This window comes from Plecotus auritus (genome assembly GCF_963455305.1).
Source record: "Plecotus auritus genome assembly, chromosome: 1".
Classification (NCBI taxonomy): domain Eukaryota; kingdom Metazoa; phylum Chordata; class Mammalia; order Chiroptera; family Vespertilionidae; genus Plecotus; species Plecotus auritus.
Genome location: NC_137770.1, coordinates 79,645,786 through 79,672,253, shown reverse-complemented (window position 1 = coordinate 79,672,253; position 26,468 = coordinate 79,645,786). Strand labels below are relative to the sequence as shown.

Sequence of the window (26,468 nt, the reverse complement as noted above, 5' to 3'; positions counted from 1 at the left end):
CACCTGACACCATCTAGTCACAGTGAGAGATGAGGGTGGGTTTGGACTGGGGTAATGATGGCCAACATGGAAACAAGCAGCGAGATCCCACTTTAGGGGGAGGGAATTAGGAATGTTAGGAATTGCTGATGGAGTGGGCATATGTGTGTGAAGCGAGGTGAGGTACACAGAGGAAGGACTGCGACCCAGCAAAACTCTCCACTAGGCCTCACTTCCTTCACCTAGCAGGGCAGCCTTGCAAGAGAAGTCACAGTGTGGGCTGAGTCATTGTGACTATGGAAATAGCCTGATTGTGAAAATGGAAAATAAAAATTTCCGCAAGTGAGAGACCTTAAGGTTTTTTCCTTTCCAACACAAATACATTCTTTATCCCAACAGTATTTTAAGATTAATTATAGAAATATGAATCCTCCCACTTTGCCATTTTAAAGTACTAAACCACAATGCTATAGAGTCAGCACCACAATTATTCTTTACACATGTTCCTACATTAAATGTTATGCAACAGGGCATGATCTACATATATTAAGAATATGAACACTGACATTAAAACAAAATTGAGTCATTAGCCTGCAGTGTTACTAATTTCGTGAACCTTCAGGAAATAATGACTAAGCCTTGCAACCATTTGTTGAGAACTTCCCATCCATCCGTAACAGAACAGACTGTGTTACTGACATGTGGAAACCATGGGGTAAAACGGGATCTTTTTGAGCAAGAAATGAGTGTGGGATTTTTTGCCTTTCTCTCCTCATTGAGCATCCTTCCTGCAAGAAGGTGAGCTGGGAGCTTGTACAGCGAATGTGTTCTTTGTTACTCAGAACTTAATTATTCTTGAGCTCTCTTGCCAGTTCTGTTTCGTTTTAAAATTTCTCTTACGTTTTAAAATCAGCTGTCCTCTTCTGGAAAGATAACAAATCAAGAAAGGTGGAGTTCCTTGTAGCAGTAAGGAGAACAATACTTTCTGCATGTATATTCAGTTATTGAAAGGAGAATGATAATGAAGATAAATCTTAATCTTATCTCCTGTAATGGCCACACAAACTGTAAAATAAAAAATTTACATAGCCAGTAATCAGTGTTTACTGCTTGCTGAAGCATCGAATTCCAAGCCATTATGCTATGCTTCAGTGGGTGGCAGGATTGGTCTTGGGTTGCTTCCAAGGCCTGTCAGATGGGAGCCCAGCTCCCAGCAGGTGGGACTGGACAGGAGCTGGCGCCAGGCACACCCACCGTCTGTGGCTCCTTCCCTCACAGCCCATGAGGAGCTGCCCAGAGACTGTAGGATGGGCTCCAGCAAGTCGCCACCACTATTGGGGGTCCTCCTCCTCCTCACTCACTCACTGGCTCGCTCAGGGAAATCCAGACTGACCAGGTCGAAGGAAAGAACTAGGGATGAAATGTAGGTGTGAAGGAAATAATCAAAGGAAAGGAATGAAATGGCTGAAATCTACTTTATTTGAGGATATTAGGATGGGCTCCCCTCTGTCTCAGAGTTTTAGCAGAGCTCCCAAAGGAGGACAATTGAGCGAATGCCAATTTTTTCACATCCTGGAGTGAGGTGCTGGATCAACTACAGAGGAGCTCCCAGTTCTGTTAGCTTCAGCTCACTGTGCACCTCCACAGGGATAAGCAAGGTAAGGAATTCACACGGAGAGAGAGAACTGTCAGGGAGAAAAGGAGGTGGGGGTTCCTTCCCATCTGAAGTGAAAGGGTGAGGGCTTCAAGGACCTACTCAGAAACTTTACAATTGGCCCCTGAGGTTTAGTAAGGGACACATTTGCCTGTGATGGGGCTGGTGGTGGGGAGGGAGAGGGTGGGAGGGTGGAGGGGAGGGAGAGAGCTCATGGGAAAAAGGGAGAAAGAAAGAGATGGGGCCAAGGAGTGTGCCTCTGGAAGGCCAGATAGAGAATCCAAATGAGCCAGCTGTCAGCTATCTCCAGAAAGGCAAATTACTGAATAGAGATCAGAAGCCCAGGGGCTCAGGAGGTGGGAGGCCTGGGAAAATGCAGAGGGAGGTTTGGAGTCAGAGGGAGCAGCCAACACAAGTGCAAAGCTTGTGTCAAAAGAATTGCCCGTGTCAGAGGCTTCCAGCTCGAGGCCCTTCCAGAAAACTACAGAAGGCCCCAGAAGGGAAAGAGGCAGCCATTGCACAGCTGCTACACAAAGGTCTGATGCCACATGACAGCCTCATCAACTCCAGAGGACCAGCCCTTCCCCCAGCCATCTCACCCCCTGGGCTCAACTCCAGAGGGTCTGAACAGGGAGGAGCTGGCTAACTGGGAGGAGTTGTACCAACAGGGACAAGAGGCCGACCTCAAATGTCTGGCCAAGTGGGGGAGGGCTCAAACTGGGTACAAATCTCGAGTTTTTATGTTCACATACATGGAGCTTTTAAATTACTGACAAGATTGTTCTTGTTCTTAAAAGGAATAATAAGGATACAGAATCTGCCCAAGAACTCAAGGAGTCCAGAGCATGGGTTTGAAGAGGTCGAAGGAGAAACAACCAAGTTACACCCCCCTAGTCTACTCCTGTCAATACATCCATTATCTGGCACTCAATGTTTGTCTTTGAAATCCTTTGCCTCATTCATAAATGAGAAGTTTCCAATTAGAATGTAAGTTTCTCTCTTCTAGGTGTATTCTTCCCTGCTCCTTGGGTTCCACGGACTCTCCCAGCATCACAGAAAAGTTTTAAAAAAGATAATTTAAGAATAGATTTCTTATTTAAAATTAGTTCTTCTTTATCCTCAGATTTTTCTCTGCATTAATGGATTTTAAAATCAATTTCATTAATCAATTTAACCTCTTCCACTAAAGCACTTGTATCATCTTCTGGGGTCCTTCCCATGGCTCAGACACTCCATCAGCTCTCAAAGGTTTTTCTTCCTACAGTGATTACAGTAAGCAATTGTGTCCTCAGATTCTTCCACCTCAGAATGAGCAATAGCTTCAGTAATGGCCATCTGGGAGTACTGAAGTTTCGGGATGTGTGGAAGAATTTTCTATTTACTTGACGGATTTTGAAAATAGAGCAAATTGTATTGAAAAATCCTCATGAGCATTTTCATCTTTTGAGATTTGTGTGTTTTTGCTTTCCAGTTTGCAGAAGAGATGAGAATACCTATTGCAAATATCCAGATTTGAAAGACTGACCCATGAATGAAAATACAGTAAAAATCAAAGCTTTGCTGTGCTCAGAAAGGGCAAGGTTGCCTTCAGAGCTTACTAGCAATCATGTGAAGACACTTTAGTCTTAGTTACTCTTACCTGCTACTGAGTCCCTCCCAGAGAGTTGGGATGGTGTCCCAAAGAACAAAAGGATACAGACTGTGGTTGAGGAGAAAGACTTAGCAAGCTTTTGTTGACCTGAATTCAACTCCTAAGTCATGATTCCTAATGGCTTCTTTAGACCATATTGCTTAGACAGGAGACCAATCTGAGTTATGTTACATGCCCACATTCATATTTCTTCTTGGCCAGTGTTCGATGAAAGCCCAGGGCAACCTAGCCAGTGCTCATCATGTTTTTCACAGAAGTATATTTATCTCAGCAATAATTTTCACAGCATTGACCACAGCAAGCTGGAAATAACTAAGCTGTTGGTTACCTGAGTTTCAACCAAGTCCGTAGGTACCAAGGGAAAACAAATAGCAACTGCAAACACCAACCATCTTTGGATATTGTTGTTTTTATAAATTAGCAAGGGCTGGTAAAGAGTTATGTAAGATGATAACATAATCTATGGGGAGTTTATAGATATAACATATATTCTACTACAGCAGCAATTTTCAACCTTTCTCATCTCATGGCACACATAAACTAATTATTAAAATTCTGTGGCACACCAAAAATGTATTATATTTTTGGCCGATCTGACATAAAAACAGATATAATTTTGATTCATTCACACTGGACATCTATTGTTGTGTTGGCTGTTGTCATTTTTTTAATTTGACAATATAAGGGTAAATAGGTCAGGGCCCCTCACTAAATAGTCAGGTATTGTTTTAAAATTCTTATCGCACACTAGTTGAAAATCACTCTACTACAGTGATTAATTCATCAATTTTCTGCAAAACAAAATGTAGTGCCCAAATTTCACTATATCCTCAGCTTCTGCGTAATGCTCCCCAGGTGGGTCATGCCATGATGCCATTTGGTAGGGTCAGACCACCTTTTAATAAGAGTTTCCTGGCATCTAAGTGGCTAAAACCTTTTGGGTAGGCTCCAAGGTACATATGCCTCATCCCAAATTCTGTCCTCTAATGAACAAGGCTGTTACACAGAAGCCCTGCTAAACTAATCACACCGGCCCCAACTCACACCAGGAAGAAAGCTAAGAAGGCATATTCATAATAGAAGAGAGTACGTATTGATGTGTGGATTTTGTTAGTAACTACTCATGCTGCCTTTGACTTCACTGTGAGTAAATCTAATTGAAAAGATTTTTGCTTTTTGACAACTGCTGGCAGGGACATCCTAATCAGGTGTCGTTATTAACAATATAGTTTGTAATTACTAATAAAAAATGTGGGGTCACCAAGACAAGACTTCAACCTCAGTAAAGACCATTAAATAGGAGGCAATGGGGTTGTAAAAGAGAAATCTAATTTAGAAGCCATACAGAAGTTAAAATTGAGGCAATTTCTAAGTTATTCTCTGATGGGAGAAGAATCTTTCTCTCGATGGGCATAGCCTTGAACCTTGCCATGAGAGACTCTACATAACAGGCAAAATTCTACTCTATTGGGTAAAACAATAATTTGTTTTCAATTTTATTATTAATACATTTATTTTCAGTAAGATCCTTTAACTTGGAGTTAAGATCCTGGTTTCTCTTTCTAGCTCTCTGCACAACTGAACAAAAGCAGTAGAGGGGGAACTGCTGTGTTTCAGTACAAATCACACCTCACCAGCTGATGTGACAGTCAGTATTAGGACATCGATCCCATTTGCTCATAAGTGAAAATAAACCGACACAGGACCAGCACTGACCCTGACCAGTGACACCATGTGATGGATTGGATGTACTTCAGCAAAAGGTATTTCCCAAGAATGCAGGCCAACTGCGATCCATCTCTTCTCAGATCATATCATATTCTGAGAACCAAAGACAGAAATATCTCAGAGGTGATATTTTCCTGACAGAAAGGAGGCTTGAGAGACATCAAGCCCCTGGCATCCCACTGGAGCTTGCTGAGTTGCAACAAGCAAGAAGCTCTCATAGCTAAGGTGTTAGCTTTTCAAGTCAGCACATTTGCACAGTTCAGTTTCTTAAATTCTCTCAGCAGCTGTAAATGGGTGAGCCATCTCATTTTTCTCCTCTGGGAACTCTGCTTCTCTCTCTCTCTCTCCTGTGCACAGAGAAGGCTGCACGATCTACTAACCGAGGGACAAGCTGCTAGAAAGATCTACAGGTGGATACCTATTAGTCACCTATTTCTTCACCTGCTAGCTGCAGTTCTTTGCCAAGAGAAGATTTTTTAAACCACCTCCACCGCCCCCCCACACACGAATAAACACATACATTTAAAAGTCCTATCTCATAGCTCTGAGGGAGATTAGATGGATGAGTTAATGATTAAAAATCATTATGCAGCAGGCAAGATTGGATGTACTATTCACTAAACATAGAATATTCAGAAAAGTCCATTAACCAGCAGACTGGAAAAGACCCCTCTGGAGAGATTTGACTTCTAGCTAAGTGCTTCTCTCAGATGGGAAGCAAAACCCATTACATGGGATGTGGCGAAGATAAAGACAGGAGGGGCACTGGTGCTGGGCCTCCATGGCCATCAATCACCAGGCAAATGCCGGCCTGGGCACTGACAGCTCAGAGTGAGCAGTTTCTCCAGAAGAAGGCACTGAGTCCACAGGTGGATGGCCAAACGCTATTGCCTTGTATTTAGATTTCTATTCATTCTCTTTATTCTTGGGGAATGGAGTGGGAAGATGAGCAATGGGGCTTACACTGGTTTCCACAGCTGCCAGGGGGTCTTTGTCCAATCAGCTTCTTTGTGCTTATAGTGCCTGTATCTTTCAATATGCTCCTTGTTTTCTACATGCTCCTAAGGATACTGACGAGGAATGATATGTCACACAACACATATGAAGGGAGAATTGGCATGAAATTCTCATGGAAATATCATCCGCATGAGAAACACACACAGAGAAACACAGGAAATAACTCCCAACTTTTAGAATTTAGTCCCTGGGGCTAATGTACAATCCTCTTGCTAAAATCTGTGATAAGTAAATTTACAAACCTAGCAAACTTTTACTATAGTGGTTCTCCATTTCTTACAAGAATAGCCAGCAATGATAATGTTTGATTTCAATATATTATACCCATCTATATGAGTATGGTTATAAATATGCACGTGTGGATTTGTGGGTATGTACGTGGCTATTGTGTCACTAGGTGTATTTGCAAACATACATTACTGTATATACTGTGCATGCTTGCAAATGTGTCAAATTCTAAAGGTTGAATATCATTTCCAAAGGGTAATGTTTTATTCCTAAATAGTTCATTTACTGGAAACAGGACAGAATTTTTATCCTCTATTATAAATATGTGAACATATCTTGATTTATCAGTCTGCCGGAGGTGCTGATGCCTATCACAGTGCTGTCACTCTGGAAATCCCATCACTTGGATGCTGGGAGCTCTGTGATGGCTTTTTTGTGGTCGCACAAAAAGCTCTGCTCTGCACAACTATCCTCCTCTCATGGCCCTTTCCAATGGTTTCCCTGGAAACCACAGTGATCCTAACTAGTTTCCTGCTCAACTGATGGTGATCTCCTTAAGAGGCAGGAAGCAAGATGGCTAAGAAAATTTTGGGAAAAAAGAGTTAAATTAGGATCTTGCCTTCCAGATGTTAAAATGTATTGTCAGACTAAAATAATACAACATCCAAATAGTGCAAAGAAGAGGGAGAGCAATAAACACAATAGTTAGAAATACTATGTAGACAATCAGCATGCATAGTACAAGTCCAATTTAATGTAAAAATATTGAGATGCATAAATAAAAGGGTAATGTGATTATCTCTGGTGGTATGATTATGGGGTCTTGCTATTTTCTTTAACCTACATTACTTTTGTAAAAGGGAAAAACAAAATAGAAAAATTATGTATTCAAAAAGTAAATCACAAACTGAGAAGAATATTTGAAAACTATAAGGCAATAGTTTAATAGCCTTAATATATGTAAAAATTGTTCCAAAATTTATACCAGAAAGGCAGAAAACACAAAATTAACAAAGATATTGGGTTAAAATAATACATAAAAACAGTAAGCATAAACAAGCTCAACCACATTGCTAATCGAATAGAAAATTAAGACTTTAAGATACAACTGTCTCAAATTAGCAAAGATGAAAAATAACCAATAACAGGAAAAGTTCACGAGGATCCATTCAGTTGGGTGTTCCCATATGCTGCTTTAAATGATACTCTAGACCCAGTCCTTTATATGAAAAGTTTGGAGCTGTGTATTAGACTGCAGAATTCTTTAGATTTAAAGAAAGAAAGAGGGTACACGTAATATATTAAAAAGTTCTTACAGTCAGGTGGGCAGCTGTACCCCATAATCAAATACATTAATATTTCTATAGTTAAACATGTAAATATTCATAAGATGTGAAATAAAGAAAAGACTAAAAATAGCCTCATTTTTGTTGCTGATAGTTTTGCCACAAAATGAGTTTAGTTCAGATTTTGTGGTGAAATAAATCATAAAAGTTTATGTTTCTCAGAGCCTTTAGATTTCAAAATTATTGATAATAAATTCCAAACTGTTCAAACAATCTTTCTGAAAAACCTATTGGCCACATAATTATAAACTTGGACTTCAAAAAGTTCATTCCTTTTGACCTACTTGTACGAGGCACTAAATAGAAATGCAGACAAAGCTATGTTCAAGGATGTTCATAATAATTTATAATGAAATGAAATCAGCATGAAAGTATAACAACAAAGTAATGACTATATAATGGGAGAGCCAAATAAAAGGATATTATATGGCCATATAAATCGTTTGCAGGAGGATACTTAATGACTCAGGAAAAGACTCATTACTTACTCCTGAATGAAAAGTAATCAAGACATAAAAAACTTCAGATTTAGGGGGATGTCAATTAAAAATATACACACATATTTGTAGAATAAAAGACTTGAAGAAAATACATCAAAATATCAAGAGATTATAGCTCAATGATGGGATCACAGGTGATATTTATTGTTTTATTTATGACTTTTATCTTAAATTTTTTATAATGAGCACGTGATACTTTTCATAATCGTTAAAGTAAATTTTCTACACAGGATTTATATTATTCATCTTGCTATTTATCTGCGGACATTCTATAACCCTGGTAGGAGGTGTGTGTTCCACAAGTATCTATGGAGCGAATGAATGGCTTTGCATTGCTCTTCCCTTCCTGGGAGAGTGTGGTTTGTGGTGCCGAAGCCCTGAAGGAGATTTCCATGCTTCCAGCTCATAGGAGTGGTGGGAGGTGGGGTAACGGCTACTCTCCATGAGGTCACGGCCATAACTTACTTGACACCTGCTGAAAAGCTCACCACAGGGAAGAAGAGCCCATCTGTGTTGAAGTTCTCAAACATCCCCTGCACAGGCTGCCCGTTGATGCGGAAAGAGATGCTAGGCACCCCTAGGTCCAGGCAGCAGCTCACCACGTCGTCTGATTTCAGGAGGTGCTGGTTGATGGAGGCCACAGCTCTAGGAATGCGGCCTGGTGAGCAAAGAACAAGAAAAAGGTGTGTGGGACTCTAGAGCTAGAGGAAATGCTCACAGGCCACCTGTGGGAGGTGGGAGGTAAGATAGCACACAGGAGGTCTGGACATGCTATTGCATTTGAAATGCAACCTGGCTTTCTGAAACAGTGTGAGATAAGCAATGAGAAATGACTTCCTAAGATGGTGAGTGGGCAGTCTGAACAGCATGAGTCTCAGAGGAAACTCTCAACCTGCCAGAAATGAGAACAAGCAAGAATTCAATCTGCTCTATGCGTGCTCAGATTCTGGCCTGGTGTCTGAAATAATGGACAGACTGCCTTTTGGGGCGTGTGTGTGTGTGTGTGTGTGTGTGTGTGTGTGTGTGTGCGCGCGCGCGTGCGCGCTCTCTCTCTCTGCTATTAGTATTTCCTCTAAATAATGTTCTGGCAAGCGTACTTACTGCTAGCCTAGTATTTCATTTTTGGAGTTATAGAAACAAAAACAATAGCAATAGCATTTGTTGTTGATTACACTGTGTCAGGCTCTCTTCTAATCACTCTACATGGAATAATTTATTCAACATTCACAGCAACCCCACAACAGTATTATTTTCATTTGACCGATGAGGACAATTGAGTCCACAAAGGTAAGTCACTTGACCAAGGTCACACAGTTAGTAAGTGACAGAACCAAGACTCAAGCCCAGGTAGACACACCCCTTACCTGCTACACACTACTGCCTCTTGAGTGGTATATAGCATATCAGTCATTCGTTTCATCAAAAGCATAGGAATAATAATGGTACCTTAACAACTATTGACAGCCATGAGGGAATCACTATACCCATTTTACAGATGTAGAAGCTGATGTTTTTGGTAAAATCATAGGCTCAGGTTCATGTAGCAGGTAAGGACTTGGAATGTGAATTCAACCCTCTGTGACTTCAAGACCTCTTGCCACCCTCACCCCCATGCCATTTAATTACAGAGAAATTGGAAGAATCCCACCTTAAGTGTGGGTGCAGGACTCTCCCAATTTGTTAGGAGCCTTGAAAGCCCTCACAGGGGTACATATAGCCACTTTAGTATTGGATGCAGGAGCCATCAAAGTCAAGAACAGCAAAGCCATCTAGCCATTACACTATGCAGCAGAGTTGGCTTATTTGTTTTAAAGAGTTTTACTACCTCAGATAGGCAGAAAAACATAGTTACTTATACTCTGTATTGGTGACTTCCTTGTTGTTGTTGCATATATTTTTCATAAGATGATTTTGTCATTTGCTGACCTAACCTAATGAGAAAATCACCTCTTGCTTTTCTGTCACACCATCCCATTGTGGAAGTTCTACAAGTAAGTTATCATACCCACTTCCCTCCATCCCCAAGGTTTACAGTTTTTGGGAAGATTGCAATGAAGCAGCAGAAGTTAGGTGTTAAAATGAGGTCTTAGAAGAATTTATAAAATGTATCTTGTTTCTTGATTACAGCAGTAATACACGTTCATTACAAATGTTTGTCAGATGTATAGAAAAGGTAGGAACAAGGAAAAAATGTAACTCAATAAGAAATGCTTCTACTCTTTCAGATATATACTTTTCATCCAAACTGGGATATTTAAGAACTTGTTTTTACTACTGATTAGATTGAAAACATTTTATTTATAATGAAATGGTCATTAGAAGCTGAATTTTAATGGCTTTATACTATGCCATAAAAAGGTAACCTTTAAAATTCCCTTAGGATGTGTGTTGTTTATAAATTTTACACATATATCTATGCTATGTAATATTTCTATTCTCAGCTTAGAACTATTTAAACTTTTGATTATTTAATGTTTTGTTGTGGTTACTGTTTATTAGTAGTCACTGTTACTCTAGTAATAGATTCTAAACTAAGCAGTGGATTTTAAAATAGTAAAACTGCTACACTCTCCTTAATAAAAAGAAAAAAATAATTAGATGCCTCCTTCTGGTTATTTTGGGTGATTGGCAAAACCATATTATATATACCCCCGACTTTCCATAAACAGGAATGAGCCCAGATACTGTGCTTAGGGTTGGGGATCAAAGACAGAAGACCCAGTTCCTGCCCTGAGAAGCCCATCATCTACTGGGAAATAAACATTCAAATAAAGAATTACAATTCAGTACAAATACTGGAATAAAGGAGATGACTTCTGGAGGTAGACAATATCAAGTTGACTTGAAGAATAAAAGGTTCACTACATAAAAGGGAAAGAAAAGAGCATTCCAAACAGAATGAATGGCTTATGCAAAAGCAGTGTATGACATATATATTAAGTCCTCACTTAACATGGTGCACAGGTTCTTGGAAACTGCGACTTTAAGTGAAATGACATATTTTACCTAATGTACATGCCCAAATTGTCCCAGTTTGAGTGGCCTGAGATAGAAAGGCATGGTCCCACCTGTGCATGAGCTGCTAGATAATCTCTGGCCACTTGCTGCCTGAACTGGAATAGTGGGTTGGAAAATCATGATCTTACTTTCTTATACGTATGATAGCTTACATATGTATAGCTTACATTTATTTCAATGTTTAATATTTTAGAAGTGCTTATTTAGAAGTTTGATGCTTTTGTGACCAGAAATGCTCTAGAACTTAACTCTTTTTTATATCCATTAGCCTATGGTGAAATTGATCTCATTTATCTAGTGAACCGTTCTTTCTTCAAGTCAACTTGCCCCATGCTCCCAAGGCAATTTGATACCCTCTACCTCTAGAAGTCTTCTCCTTTATTCCAAACTTTGGGATTTGGTAGGAAACTGGAGTACCTGGAGAAAACCCAAACAGACCTGGGGAGGACATGCAAACTCCACACAGACATGCCCTGGCCAAGAATAAATCCCCCCCACCAACATTATAATAAAATGATGTGAGTTCAAGGAAGTTATAGAACCTGCTGTATTTGCAGAATGGCTAGAGTTTGGTGAGGCTGGGATATGGGCAATAATGGGGGCTTAATGAGGAGATGTGATGCAGGATAAAGCTGGACCGGAACCTGGAATCTGGACTCCCTGTCCCACACCAGCACATAACAAATTCAGTGTCAAATAGAAAATTGGCTTGGAGGGCCTCAGACCCATTTCTGTAACTTTACACCTTGCTTCAGTACTGAGAATGAGGAGCAAGTTCCTCATTGCAGGCCCTAGAGTCAACTATTTATTGTTTGTTTATTAAATTTATTGGCATGACATTGGTTAATAAAGTTCAACATTACTTAAAACAGAACAAATCTAAGCCAAACTTGGAGTGTGTGGGTTTGACCCCTTTCCAATTTCCCCATTTGACAAGGCTGAGTACTCGTAGCTCCTTTCATGGAGTTTAGATATCCCAGGTCCCAGAATCCTTTCTTCCTTATCACAGTCAAGTCCACCAGGAAAGGAATATGTGATATCAAAACTCAGCAAACCTGTTATATTGTCTCATTCTTGAGATTTTTTATTTTCCCATTAAAAACAAATATTTCTGCTTCAATAGTTTCTTCTTCTATCAGGATAATGTCTGGAAAATATCACTGTACTCATCTGAACAAATCCCAAGAGATTTCTGTGAATTTGGGAAAACTGGAAACTAATGGAAATGCTAGATTGGACAACTACCTTTAAAAGTATCCAGATCCGTACTGGGTAAAAATATAATTTAGAAGGACCTTTACTTTTCTGAGAACATTTCAACTAGGACATGAGATTGCTTTTGTATATTCTACCTGGAGGAAGCAACTGCTAACCTTGTGAGGGCTTTCAAGGCTCCAAATGATTCAGAAGGGCCCTGCACCCCATGTTTAAAAAAGGTACTTGTCCTCCCAAATGCTCTCTAATGAAGTGGCATGGGTTGGGGAGTGATCTTGAAGACACAGAAGGCCGAGTCTGAGTATAAAGCTCCAGTCTTTACCCGCTACAGAAAACTGGACCTGTGATTTTACTAAAAGAATCAGCTTCTATATCTGTAAAATGGGTACAGTGATGCCTCCATGATTATGTCAATAGTTATATGTAAAGTACATTATTCCTATGTTTTTGATGAAATGAATGACTGATGTGCTATATCGCTATATATCACTCAAGAGGCAGTAGTGAATAGCAGTTAAGGGATGTGTGTCTAGAGAACCAGACTCCCTGGGTTTGAGTCTTGGTTCTGTTGCTAACTGTGTGACCTTGAGCAAGTCACTTACCTTTGTGGACTCAATTGTCCTCATCTGTCAAATAAAAATAATACTGTCGTGGGTTTGCTGTGAATGTTGAATAAATTATTCCATGTAGAGTGATTAGAAGAGAGTCTGATGCATTGTAACCTACAACAAATGCTATTAGTTATTATTTTTGTTTTGTTACTAGGCCAGCAGTGAATAAGTTTGCCAGAATACTATATGAATATTATGTCTTTTGTAATATTAGGAAGAAATAACAATATGGAGAATCATAGCATTAAGGACTGGTTCCAGAAAGTGATTTGAAAATCACTTATTGAGTTATTGAAATCATTAAGTCCCTTTATTGATAGTGGTAAAAAAAAGTCACTTTCAAATATGTTTAATGAATTTAACCCCTTTTAGAACAATGGACAGAAAACGCTGTAGCAAGGAAAAGCAGAGTTGATGCAGAGAGTGTTTCTAAATTGCCTCAACTGCTTTCTTTTCAATATATTAGGAACTCTGAGTAATCCTAGAGACCACTCACAGAGACAGGCTGGGAGGTGCCCTGGCTCTGCTGGTCTGAAGAAATCCCTGACTGATAGGCTCAGGCCCACCTGGAACTCCAGGAAAGGCAAATTCTAACCTAGCATTTTAGGATGAAGGAAAAAGCCACTTTATCATCTGCTGCACATCTTCAGATTAACCCAAGGATATATTACTGCAGATTTAGTCTATTTTGATGAGTAATGTAGGCATCTGGAAACACTGATGCTCAGCACATCTATTACCCCGGGCACTGCAGAGCTTGGCATCTAAGGCAGTGACCGTAATGACTGAAGGCTCGGCTGAACACCGGAAGTCAGTCATGCAGTCAGTGCTGGATTGTCATGGCTAGCCAGCACTGACTGCTGAGGGGGCTGTGGATCAGGCCTGGAGAGAGGCCTGGAGAGAGAAGCAGGGTCTGATCTGTAGTCTCTGTGGCAGCTGTTGATCAGCCCTTGACTCTCTTTCTCTCTGGGCCTGGCCAGCAGCGTGCCTCTCTTTCTCTCCTGGCCTCCATGGGGGCTGCTAATCAGCCCCACCTCTCTGATCAGGCCTAGAGATAGGCCCAGAGATGCTGACTGGCATAGAAACTGACCATTCAGAACCAAATCTGGGTGAACTGTGAGGAGCCAATGGCTGCCTAGGAGGTGGAGCTTTTGATGCTGACTGGCATAGAAACTGAGCAATCAGAACCTAATCTGGGTGAACTGTGAAGGCAGAACCTAAAGTGGGGGCTGAGGAGGGGTTTTAAGGCAGTTGGGGGTGAGATCAGGCCAGCATGGGAGGGCAGTTTGGAATGAGATCAGGTTGGCAGGGGAGGTCCATTGGGGGCGATATCAGGCCAGCAGGGGAGGGCAGTTAGGGGCAATTAGGCAGGCAGAGGCAGTTCGGGGTGATCAGGTTGGCAGGGGAGGGCAGTTGGGGGTGAGATCAGGCTGGCAGGGGAGGGCAGTTGGGGGAAAGATTAGGCCGGCAGGGGAGGGCAGTTAGGGGTGATCAGGCAGGCAGGGGAGGGCAGTTGGGGGTGAGATCAGGCTGGCAGGGGAGGGCAGTTAGGGGCAATCAGGCAGGCAGGCAGAGGCAGTTAGGGATGATCAGCCAGGCAGGCAGGTGAGCAGTTAGGAGCCAGCGGTCCCAGATTGTGAGAGGGATGTCCTACTGCCAGTTTAGGCCCAATCCCTGTAGGACATCCCCCAAGGGGTCCCCGATTGGAGAGGGTGCAGGCTGGGTTGAGGGAACACCCCACCCCATGCACGAATTTTGTGCACCAGGCCACTAGTTATAACATAAACACAAATACTTAGACAACTGGAAAGAGAGAGGCTTCACTGGGGCTGGAAAGGTCTGAGTCATAATGGGTGAGTTTTGACAAACAGGTACCTTGGGTTCATCTTAGTAAGGAGACAGATAAAGACCCTCTTATATAAATTTGACTGCAGAGACACATTATCTTAATGAGTTAGAAGTCATGTTAAATCAAGAGGCACAATTATACTCCATTCATTCACTTCTTGTTATCACTCATCTCTTGGGAAGGTAAATTCCTCTACTTCTTCTGATTTTGCAAGGAAAAAGTTGTTAAAAGGGCAGAGTAGGTGTGACCTCCTCCTGTGAAACTGCTCCCTAGCCAGTAACATACTCTAGGCTGCTCTGAGCCACATTCACCTCTGAATGCAGACCTGAAAGGCTACATGAAGGCCATGCCAGGACAGGGACAGTGGTGCCATGACAAGAAAAGAACCATTCCTCCCAGAGGGAAAATGCAGAGGCTGAGCTGACCTTGGATTCTGTAGAGAGAACTGGGCCGGGTTCAGAAGGGGGATATTTGTACAGCAGATACTTGAAAGAGAATTCACAGGCTTCTGTGGTGAAATAGACCTATTAAGACTGCCCTCCCGCTACACAGAGAAAAAGCTCATGGTTACTCCCAGGATATCACTCTGAAACTTCCTTTCCCATTCAGCATGGGACTTGGGTTCTTTATCCCCTTAAGATGGGGGTACTCTTATGATCTCGAGTGAGGGACCCAGAACTCTGGGCTTGGTCTTTAGGATAACAGTGGATTTGTAGACAAGGAGGGAAGTTCAAGTCATATTTACTGGGTATCTAGTGTGTGTCAAGAACTTCATGTCCCTCCTGGAGATTATTATGGTAGGTGAAATAAGCAAGTAGGGAAGAGAAAAATATCACATGACCTCACTTATATGTAAAATCTAAATAACACAATAAACTGAAAAACAAAATAGATCCAGAGACAAGGAAGCATGCGATAGACTGATGAATCTCAGAGGGAAGGAGGTAGGTAGGAAGAGATTAACAAAGAATTTATATGCATATATGCATAACCCATGGACACAGACAATAGTGTGGTGAAGGACTGGGGAGGGGGCAGCAGTGGGGAGGAAGGTGTCACTGGGGGGTGGGGGAGGGAAGGGAGACATCTGTAATACTTTCAACAATAAAGATAAATTAAAAACAATGAAAAAATGTCATGTCCCTCATCTCATTTAAATTCTACAAGAACTTATAGCACATCTTCATTTTACCTGAGGAAATTAAGTCTTTGAGAGGTTAAGTTATTTACCCAGTAAGCGGAGGAGCTGGGATTCAAACTGGGCATAACTCCAAAGCCCTGCTGTTTCTTATAGACTCTTTGCAATGACAAAGCATTGGAGGCACTGCCATTTTCTCCAATCATGACAACATCTCTACCGTGCTTCCATAAGCGCATTGAAGACCAGTCCAAGGCAGTGGCTTAATTTATGCCTTCAACATGTAAGTTGAAAGTTAGTGGGCCTGGGCATTTGGATCTCAAGGAAAAGGAGAAAAACTGTCATAACCAGTTTCCAATATCTCTCCCTGGCCACCCTCCATTCCCTCCTATAGCAAGTAAGTTGGAGGGTCATTTCCATTTTATTTCTTCATCAGACAATTATCCTTTCATCAGATTGTCCAGAATTCACTGCTGTCCTGGTGGGAGTCATTAACAGAACCCTATTTCATCAGCTGGAGCACATGCTGACATATTTACCTGCAGTGCCTTTTGCGAGATATATGTTCCTTGTGTGCTGGTTGGAGAATTCAGGCCCAAGGAAGCTTTGTATTTTAGTGAGCATGAAAATTATAAATCTCACAGGCACTGGTTTCCCTAAATCTCATCAGGCACTGAAGACTGAGGGGTGAAGTCCCCTAAATGTACTTATATTACTAAGTGTGGGTAATGCTCAGAGAGCCACTGTCAGCTTCTGAAAAGCTGAGACCCAAGCCTCCTCCCCATCTCCAATCATAGAGGCACTGCTAGTGATAACTGGTGTGGGCGTGTCCACCTCCCTAGTCTTCAGAGGAGTTAGGACAAGAGGGATGAGGGGAGCACTGTACTCTCCTGTGCACTGTCCATTCCCGTGCTCTCTCAACTCCTGGAATGATGCACAATTAGATGGAGAGTCAGGTTCTAAATACACAGACAGCACCCCTTTCTGGATATACAATGAATGGGCTCTCTGACTCCCTCCTGACTAATAGATGTATTCATTCTGGAAATTCTTCAAAGGGATATACTGGGGGTTCCATGTAGTGCTGCAAAGTCTGGAAAAGACCAAACTTTTTTTTCTTTGAGAATTGTTAGTTTCCTTTTAAACAGGAGTCCAATTTGCTTTATCCATGGGTGTAACTGTGTTTCATATTTCTTTAACCACCCCCCATGCGGAGTTCTCTTTGGGAGTAGACTGGGACCCAAAAAATACTCTTGCACCGTGTTGGTGAGATGGTGGGAGATGAGCAGCAACCAGCAGGCAATGGGGTAATCATTGTCTCAAGTCAATACTCTTCATTCCTTCACAGATTCAATTCTACCAAACTCAGGAGCTGTGGGTGGGTGTGAGCACAATGATGTCTCCTCAGATCACTTCCCTAAAGACAACTTTCTGAGAACCTTGTGACATGTGATGATAACCTAAGCTAAATGCTACTATTGCACAGCCACACATGATGGGGCTCTGAGAACTGAGAAGGCAAGACCCACCCCTACCCCCATGAAGACGGAACCAGGGAAGGTTAAGTTGGGAGGATAAGAGAACAAGACAAGACTTTCACCTGTTCTAACCCATCATCTTGCTGTTCTGCATCTGCTTTTGTCTGTGCCATGCTGACCCTCGAACACACAAAACACAGACAGAGATAGGGCTTTCTCTTTCTTCCCACAAATAACCCAGGACAAGTATGTAAATACGTTCACACCATTCCTAAGATTTTAAAAATGTTTAAAATGGATTTAAAACAGTACACACACCTACACACACAAATGAAAATAAAGACCCACTGCAAGAAGCATGTCATCAGCACCTGAGCTAATGGTTTTAGCCTGAAAGCTAAGGGCAGAAGGAAAACGTGATGGGTTCCCAGTTACAAAAGAAAATAGACAGGCTCGTCATTTAGAGACAAACTTTTCCCTCCTACTGAATTTAAGGTAGAATGTGTGTCATGGTTCCTTATGTAAGAGGCATGCTGCACAATGCTTATGTAAGGGATTTCTATAAGGGACACAACTGCAGTTTTGCAAAAGATACAGGTAAGACACACTGCGGACAACAGACAGTGAGGGAGAACTCCTGTGCTAGGCTGAGAGCATGGGCGTTCTTGCATTTTCACCCTGCGGGAGTCAGTTCCTTCCTGCACAGCCACAGGCCGTGGACACACTTGGGGAAAACAATGTTTATCTTTAAAAAGGAAGCTTCAGATTATTTTTAACTGATTACCATCTCCGATGTGTCAGGTACAGATCCAGACGTTTTATAAAGTGCATCATGAAGTAACATGCTGCACTGACAAGGTGTTGGGCTTATTGTCAGATCCTGACTTCTCCCAGTGTGACTGTAATAAATGACTTAAATATTTTTATGCCTCAGCTTCCACATCTGTAATATGGGGTCAATATTATCTATCTTAAGGGGTCATTGTAACGATAACATGGGATAAAATGTGTACAAAAGATATGTAGCTCACTGCTCAGTAATAAATGCTGAGTCTTTCTCCTTCCCTGTTTGTCCATATAATCCTGAAAGCCCCTGCTTGTACAGACACAGAGCTTAGGGAAAGGGAAGGGGCCCGTACCCATAATGCAGCTGAAGGGCCAGAGTCATGGCTAAAGCAAGTGTCTCATTTCAGATCTGATGCTCTTCCCACCTAACCATCTCTAGTTTACACTCGAATCTATATCATTCATACAGAAAGTGACAGTTTCAGCTCACACCAGTCAAGCCTCAGTCACCCCCAGTGAGAGATAAGAGGCCAAAACTTTGGCAAAGTACTCACCTGACCAAAGGTGAAGTCCATCAAAGCCATAGGAGTATAGGTCATCACCAACACCGTTGCCTCCCCATCCTTCTCCACCTCCTGGGTATGGAGCATAGCCTGAGGACGAGGCCCAGCCCACCCGCAGGTGTGTGGGCTCTGGCGTTAGGAAGGGGTCCACCTGGTCAATAATGAGCTCGAAGTACCACTTCTTGTACTGTGCTGATCCCTCAGCAACTCCCAGGAAGATGTTTGGCCGAATACTGAAATTAAACATAGGGCAGGTGGCATTTACTGACTCTTAAGAACTGAGAAAGCAAATTGAACCAGAACAGAGGAGGCACTGCTCAATTAATCCAAGGGCAAGAGCAATTTTGTGTTTTTCATATAGTTCTAAAGTAGAAAAAGCTTTGAGCCTCCAACAATTTTTTTTTGTTGCTGTTGTTAATCCTCACCTGAGGATACACACACACACACACACACACACACACACACACACACACACACACATATATATATATATATATTTTTTTTTTTTCTTCCCCCCACTGGTTTTTCAGAGAGAGTAGAAGTGCAGGGGTCGGGGCGGGGGTGTAGGAGGAGAGAGAGAGAAAAACATCGATGTGAGAGAAAGACATTGATTGGTTGCCTTCTGCATGTGCCCTGACGAGGGTGGGGGATGGAACAGCAACCCAGGTACATGCCCTTGACTGCAAATCGAACCCAAGACCCTTCAGTGCATGGGCCAATGCTCTAATCACTGAGCAATACTGGCCATGGCAAGCCTCCAACACTTGATCACGTTCTTAGGAAGGTGTCAGGACAACATTAATTCCATTATAAAATATAGAGAAACTGTCTCTATTTTATTTTATTCATTTATTTATTTATTTTTAAAATATATTTTATTGATTTTTTACAGAGAGGAAGAGAGAGGGAGAGAGTGTTAGAAACATCAATGAGAGAGAAACATCAATCAGCTGCCTCCTGCACACCCCCTACTGGGGATGTGCCCGCAACCAAAGTACATGCCCTTGACTGGAATTCAACCTGGGACCCTTGAGTCCCCAGGCCAGTGCTCTATCCACTGAACCAAACCGGTTAGGGCAAACCTGTCTCTCTTTAAATGTTTCACTCAAGGTAACCAACATTTACTGAGTGTCAGCCACAGGTAAAGAGGTTGAAGATGTCATATAGAGCTGCATGATTACAAATCCTCATTTCTTATTGTAAGTGAAAGAAAGGACTTCTTCCATTCTTCCAGTAAATTGGTTTAATCACCCCCATTTTCATAACAGCAGCTTTGTCACCAAGCATTATTAATAACAATGGCCTTTGGAAAGCATTAAGAAGTCACATTAGAAATAAGCCAGACAGAGAAGAAAATACTGCATAGTATCACTTATATGTAGAATCTAAATAAAAATGCATAGAAACAGACAATAGAAAAGTGGTTGCCAGGCGCTGAGGTGGAGGCAGGAAAAATAGGGAGAGTTGGTGAAAGGGTATAAACTTTCAGTTATAAGATGAATGAAGTCTGAGGATCTAATGTATAACATGGTGACTATAGCTGATGACATTGCATAATTGAAATTTGCTAAGAGAGAACTTAAATGTCTTTACCCTCCTCCCCCCAAAACGGGAACTATGTGGGGTGATGGATGTATTATTTAATACTTTGGGTAGAGTTCCTTCACAATGTACATTTATATTAAATCATCACGTTGTATACTTTAAATGTCTTACCATATTGTTGATCAATTACTAGATATACTTCAATACAGCTGAAAAAAATAAAATTCAACCTAGATGACAGAAAAGGGGATGAAGGAAGAAGTCACTTTTAAGCAACCTTGTTAAGGGCCAGATGTTTTAATGTATTTAGCAAAGTGGTTAAGAGCTTGGGACAAAACAGAGTTTTTCTGGGTGTCTACTATTCTAGGCTGGGGTAGTGTTCCATTTTGGATGGGCAGGGAAAAACCAGGCTGGTCCTAAGAAGAAACATGTTGGTATGGATGTCTTAGCTCTGCTGGCTGCTCTACACTTGAGAGGGGAGGTTCTTCTCTCACCATTACAGATTAGGAAGTGGGCCCAGGTGGAAAGTTGCTGAAGAACCTTGGGCCTGCCTAGTCCAGGCCCAGTGAGTTCACATGAATCTCAGGTGTGGACCAGCGGCCTAGAGTTCTGCCTGTGTCCATGCTTTCCACCTGACCAGCACAATTATTCCTGGGTAAATGGCCATGTGCCAGAGGATTCAATAAGCCATGGTATCAACATGGGACATCTATTCTGTGAGAGAATTTTAGAAAAAAAGTTGGTATATAGAAATAAAAATAAATACGTTATGAAGAAGGTATAAGATAGATCTGTATTGATGTTTAAAATAAAACATGGTAGACCACTTCTGGCCAAATTCTTCAGCCCTTGGGTGGTACATATACTCCTTGGGCACTTCAGGAGAAAGTGGGTTGGAGACCGAGGCCCTAAAAGAGAACACATGTGCCTGCTCTCATCTTTTGTGCCAGAATCATCATGGAAATGATGGTGGGTGGCTTTGGAGTTCAAATCAGCCCTCTTCCCTGTCTGGAGACAAGATACCGCTTTTGGAATAATGATGGTGGCCTTACCTCGTCACATCGTTAATCAGCCGTGTCTGCAGGAGCAGGTTTCTCCGGGGCAGCAAGTTGTCACAGATCAGATTCTGGTTGGCTCTCACGGCCACCCCATTGCAGAGACAGAGGGAGCACAGGACATCTAGAACCTGCAGCAAGACATGCCCACCAACTTAGGGCCTGACTGCCAGGTGACAGGACAGAAGTAGGCTTCCCGCAGGGTGAGGGTCAGGTGACAGGAGGAAAGACCTTATCAAAGTCAATGAAGCCTCCCCTCCACCCCAGACATGAGTAATGCCCCAGAGCTTTCAGCCTCTTGGGAAATGAGGCTGGGCTTCCTTCCATCCCCTCTGCCCTGGTCTTATGCCCTTTCCTCCAAATTGCACATGTTATTTGTGGTTACTGTTCTGTTAAAGTGGATGAGTCTGGGCTCTCAAGACAGACTGCCTTGATTAATACCCCTTCCAGGGCCAGGACCAGGGTGAGGAGAGGCATCCAGGATACAAAATCCAGGCACCTCTTGGAGTTGTGCACGAGTAGAGGCCTGGGATGGAAGGCCCTTCATTGTCCACAAACTGAATCCCGTGCTCCACTCTGCATCACGATCAATAGGCACTCATGCAGCTCTCCACAAAAGGTACTTGGGTTCCCATTGGGCTAAGTCCCTGGCACATCGTAGCAGGTTTGGGAAGCTCCTGTGGGTTGGGTAGATGTGATAGCAGGGCAGGTTCCGGTTTGTGGGTCTCTCACTGTGAAGATACTCTTATATTCCTAGAAATCCATCTTCAAAAGCATTTCACCCACTCTGCTTCTCCCCTCTAGTGTGATGCCAAACTTTCAAGAGCACAGTGGCGCCTGAATCTGAGACCAGCCAGCAGCTTCTGTTCCTTTTGCTACCCTGGCCTCCTCCACCACACGTTGGCCTCTCGCCCACCATGACTCCTTGTGCATCATCCTCTTTCATTCAGATTCTGTGTTCCTGCCACGGCAGAGCACACTGTGCTGGACCAGGTACTGCTCCTCCCTGTCTTCCCCACAGGGAGCCATGTGCAAACAGCAGTCCATAAGTAAAAGCTGTGGCAGGCTGTAATTACAGACTGTGGCAGGCTGTAATGACATGGAGGGGGTGGCTGCATTTCAGTTTTTCAAAGTGGCCACTGGAAGACTCAATGCTTGGTGGGTTGGATGGCTTCAGGTTGTTGGTGGCATTTGTATTCATAATTCTCACAAACCAGTTTTCTACCTGACTCCTTGAATGTCAATTTTGTTCCACATAAATACAAAGCACATTTATGGGACAAGCAGAAAAGGATCCCAACAACAGTTTTATGGACTCTTACCATCACCAGTCTGTGGAATGTATGGGCTGTAAAACTGGAAATCCAGAGGATAATTTCTCAAAGAAAAGAGCCATAGATGGCCAGGAAATTAAATACTTATCATCCAGTCTATCATATGTTTTCATCTGTCTTGCCTTGGAGTGACAGATGCAGGAGCTTTGCTGTCACAGCCAGAGGTAAGCAGAGCTTAATCTACATACAATATAACAGCAGAGAGAAAAAGGGCTCAGAGAAAGTACATAGCCTAATAGTGTCTCATCTACGAATAGATAGTGCCCTAAAGTATTGTGGCTGACATTGTTTAGGCCAGTGGTCGGCAAACTCATTAGTCAACAGAGCCAAATATCAACAGTACAACGATTGAAATTTCTTTTGAGAGCCAAATTTTTTAAACTTAAACTTCTTCTAACACCACTTCTTCAAAATAGACTTGCCCAGGCCGTGGTATTTTGTGGAAGAGCCACACTCAAGGGGCCAAAGAGCCACATGTGGCTTGCGAGCTGCAGTTTGCCGACCATGGGTTTAGGCTATCTTTCAGAAGGCATATCTTTGGGTAAAATAAGGAATGGGGACACACCTCCTTTTCTAGAAAAAAAATTTTTTTTAAAATATATTTTATTGATATTTTACAGAGAGGAAGGGAGAGGGATAGAGAGCTAGAAACATCGATGAGAGAGAAACATCGATCAGTTGCCTCCTGCACACCTCCCACTGGGGATGTGCCCGCAACCAAGGTACATGCCCTTGACCGGAATCGAACCTGGGACCCTTCAGTCCGCAGGCCAACGCTCTATCCACTGAGCCAAACCGGTTTCGGCCTTTTCTAGAAAATTTAAATAGGTTCTCTTGAAAGTGAAAGGAGTATAGTGAGGGCCAGTCCATCATGGGGACACAGGCACTGTGCCTACTGGTCATCTGTACTTTCCAATGGAGAAATAACATCTCAGAGACCTCTGGGATGTGTGACTTGCTGTGGCAGTTACTGCTGAGTAAGTCACCAGACTCTGTTTTCCTTCCTATCCTGAGCACACAAGAGACTGTATTGCCCAGCCTTCCTTGCAGTAATGTGAGGTCATGTGACCAAGTTCTTGCCAATGAAAAGTGGGAACTTCACTTAAACTGATGTACTGGCCCCTAAAAACCCACAGAGTCCTCTGTGCACTGTCTCTCTTTCCAGCTGGTTGTAGAAATTCAGTAAGAATGATAAAACCCAAGGGTCTCCTTATTCCAAGTATGATCCGAGGAGCTTACCAAAAATACTGATGCTTAGGCACCACCTCTCCTATTCCCAGACTCACTAGATCAGAGACTTCATTTTAATACCATCCCTAGGAGATTTGTAATCACATTACAGTTTGTGAAGCCCTGTCTTAGAGGATGAGGAGCTGCTAGAGGGAAGGAGCCTGTCTCTGACCACACAGAATGGAGCCCTCCCATTGATTAGTGTTGAACTGAGACAAGGCCTGTCCATATATGTGAGTTTCCATCTATTCAAGGTGAGGTGGGAATAGATTCTGGCTCTACTCATTCATTCCTTTTACTTATTTCTTACACCTTTAACAAAAGTGTATCAAATGCCTGCCATGTATAACATATGGCACTATGGGGATTACAAAGCTGATCCCTAAGGATGCCACCCCCACTAGCAATGGAGAAAGATAAGCCATATGCTTCTCCAATAACACCTGCTATGAAGAAACTACACATCTGTGAGAGAAATACGTGTGTAAAAAAAAAAACTATAATAAAAGGCAGAATGGAACCACCATGTAACAGAGTGCAAGTGGTATAAGGATTTAGGAGAGGAAACTATGGCCAATTGCAATAAGAAAAAGCTTCATAGAGGAAGTGGCATTTGAACTAAGTTTTGAAGGGAAGAATTTTGAAAAGTAGGGAGGTGATGCTGAGGGATCAAGGGACAGAGTGCATTCAGAAAACAGGGAGTGGGCAGTGTACCCCACTCCTGTCCCTTTCACTTCAAGGATTATGTTCTTTACACTGTATCTTTAACTTGATTATGCTTTAGATGAGTAGCAATGCTTCTTATAGTAGGGACAGAGCTAGCAACTGAAAACTCTTAGAGAGCAAGGGAGGTATACTAATCACCACTATTGTAGATACTCTCCATTCTAAGCATGTGATTACAGGGGACATGGTACAGACAGGAGTTTCTCAAACCCACAAGATGTAAAAACCTTTTTAAAAAGAAAAATGTCATGACTCTGAAGACCACTTTCATGAACTCTCAAACTTCAACCTGAGAAACATGAACTCATCATATGAAAATGCCTTCTAAGTGTGAATTCGTCACTACAAAGAGTTTGGTATTCAAGATAACTTTAAAAATAAGAACACAAATGAAACTTTCTCACAGAGCATGTGGGCCCTGATTAACATGTTCATTGACTTCAGCTTGAGAAACCTGGAAGGAATATTAAACTTGGAGTTAGGAGACCACAATGTTGGTCCTACTCTGCCAATAATTATCCCTGTGGCCTCTTTGGCAAGTTGCTTATTATCCCAGAGCCCTTGATTCCGCCTCTGTCAAGTGCAAATATTAATAACACTACTCTATGGCCTCATAATGAGGACTAAAGAAAATGCATGTGAACACTGAAGACAGTACCTGGCATTTGTCAAATACAAAATAAATGTTAGCTACCATCATCCTCATTATTACTGTTGCTGTTGTTGCAAGAGTTGGGAGGTGCCTTGTGGCTGTAAATTTCCGCATATATTCAGTCACTGTCTTCATGGAAAACTAAGTGAAGGTGCAGAGACACCTGGGACTGGAGAAAACAGAGCTGCCTGGGTAGGAAAACACTACCTTGGCATTTTCCAAGCAAAGATAAAGTCCCTCAACAGTAGTCTGGCCTGCACATAGCACATTCTCTGCAAAGCTACTACAAATACCCCTCCTGATGATTTGAGACTGGACTTGTCTTTGAAAATATGTTATCCAATTGAGTAATCTCTAAGAGTAGAACTAAATTCATGGCAAGGAAGCTTTCATCCAAAAATCTATCAAAAGTCAAAAAGGGGACACCTTGAAGAGACTGTCTATGTATCAAGACCACGTTGCCTGAGCTTTGACAACATTGCCAGGATTTTTCAAACAGGATTTCTTGGCTCTAGATGATTAAAGACTAATATGCTGGTGCACATGGGTAACATATAAGACCAGGTATGGATTTATAGTAAAGCACTTCAGCCTCAACTTATTCAACTGTAGAATGGGCAGAATAGTCATCAACCTGCTGCCAAGTGACATCCATTAATGCTTTGTGGTTTTTGGCTAAAAGATGCTCTCACAAACTGGTTTTATGAAATGCATTATGCAGTGTGGTCACAAAGAAGCCCTGGGGACCATGACATGACAACAGCTTTCCTGTCTAAGGCTCCTTTGACATCTGCGCATAGCTCATGGCTCAGACAATGTGTTACTCAGGTACTTATCAATTATTCTCATTACATTTTGCAGGTGGGAAGAAACATGTTGGGACACCGAGAAGCTGGACTGCAGTTGGAACCTTATGCCTGCTTTTGATTTACCACATTTGGGAAAGCAATTACAGACCCCTCATATTTCTTTCTAGTCTTTGCCAAGCAATTTCACAGATGCTAAGGACCCTGGCTTTTTTACTTCCTAAGGATGATACATATCATCCAAGCAATGCTGCAGAGGCTCATTCTCCTGGGCCCCCTCAGGTATGTCTTAAATGTGAAGTGCCCCTAAATGATGGCCAACAAAATATATCAAGTTGAATTCCCTCCACTCTGCAGGA

The 26,468-nt window shown here is 42.2% G+C and overlaps 1 protein-coding gene across 3 annotated transcripts in view; it reads right to left on the bottom strand.

The window, feature by feature from the left end:
* Positions 1-26,468, bottom strand: part of RYR3 (ryanodine receptor 3) — a 547,436-nt gene that overhangs the window by 224,934 nt on the left and 296,034 nt on the right. For all 3 annotated transcript variants that reach the window (XM_080659255.1, XM_080659256.1, XM_080659257.1), the window contains exons 17-19: positions 21,359-21,492; positions 18,753-18,994; positions 8,569-8,761 (exon numbers count right to left, since the gene is read on the bottom strand). In XM_080659255.1, the coding sequence (XP_080515381.1) occupies positions 8,569-8,761; positions 18,753-18,994; positions 21,359-21,492 (569 nt within the window). The remainder of the gene's footprint in view (positions 1-8,568; positions 8,762-18,752; positions 18,995-21,358; positions 21,493-26,468) is intronic.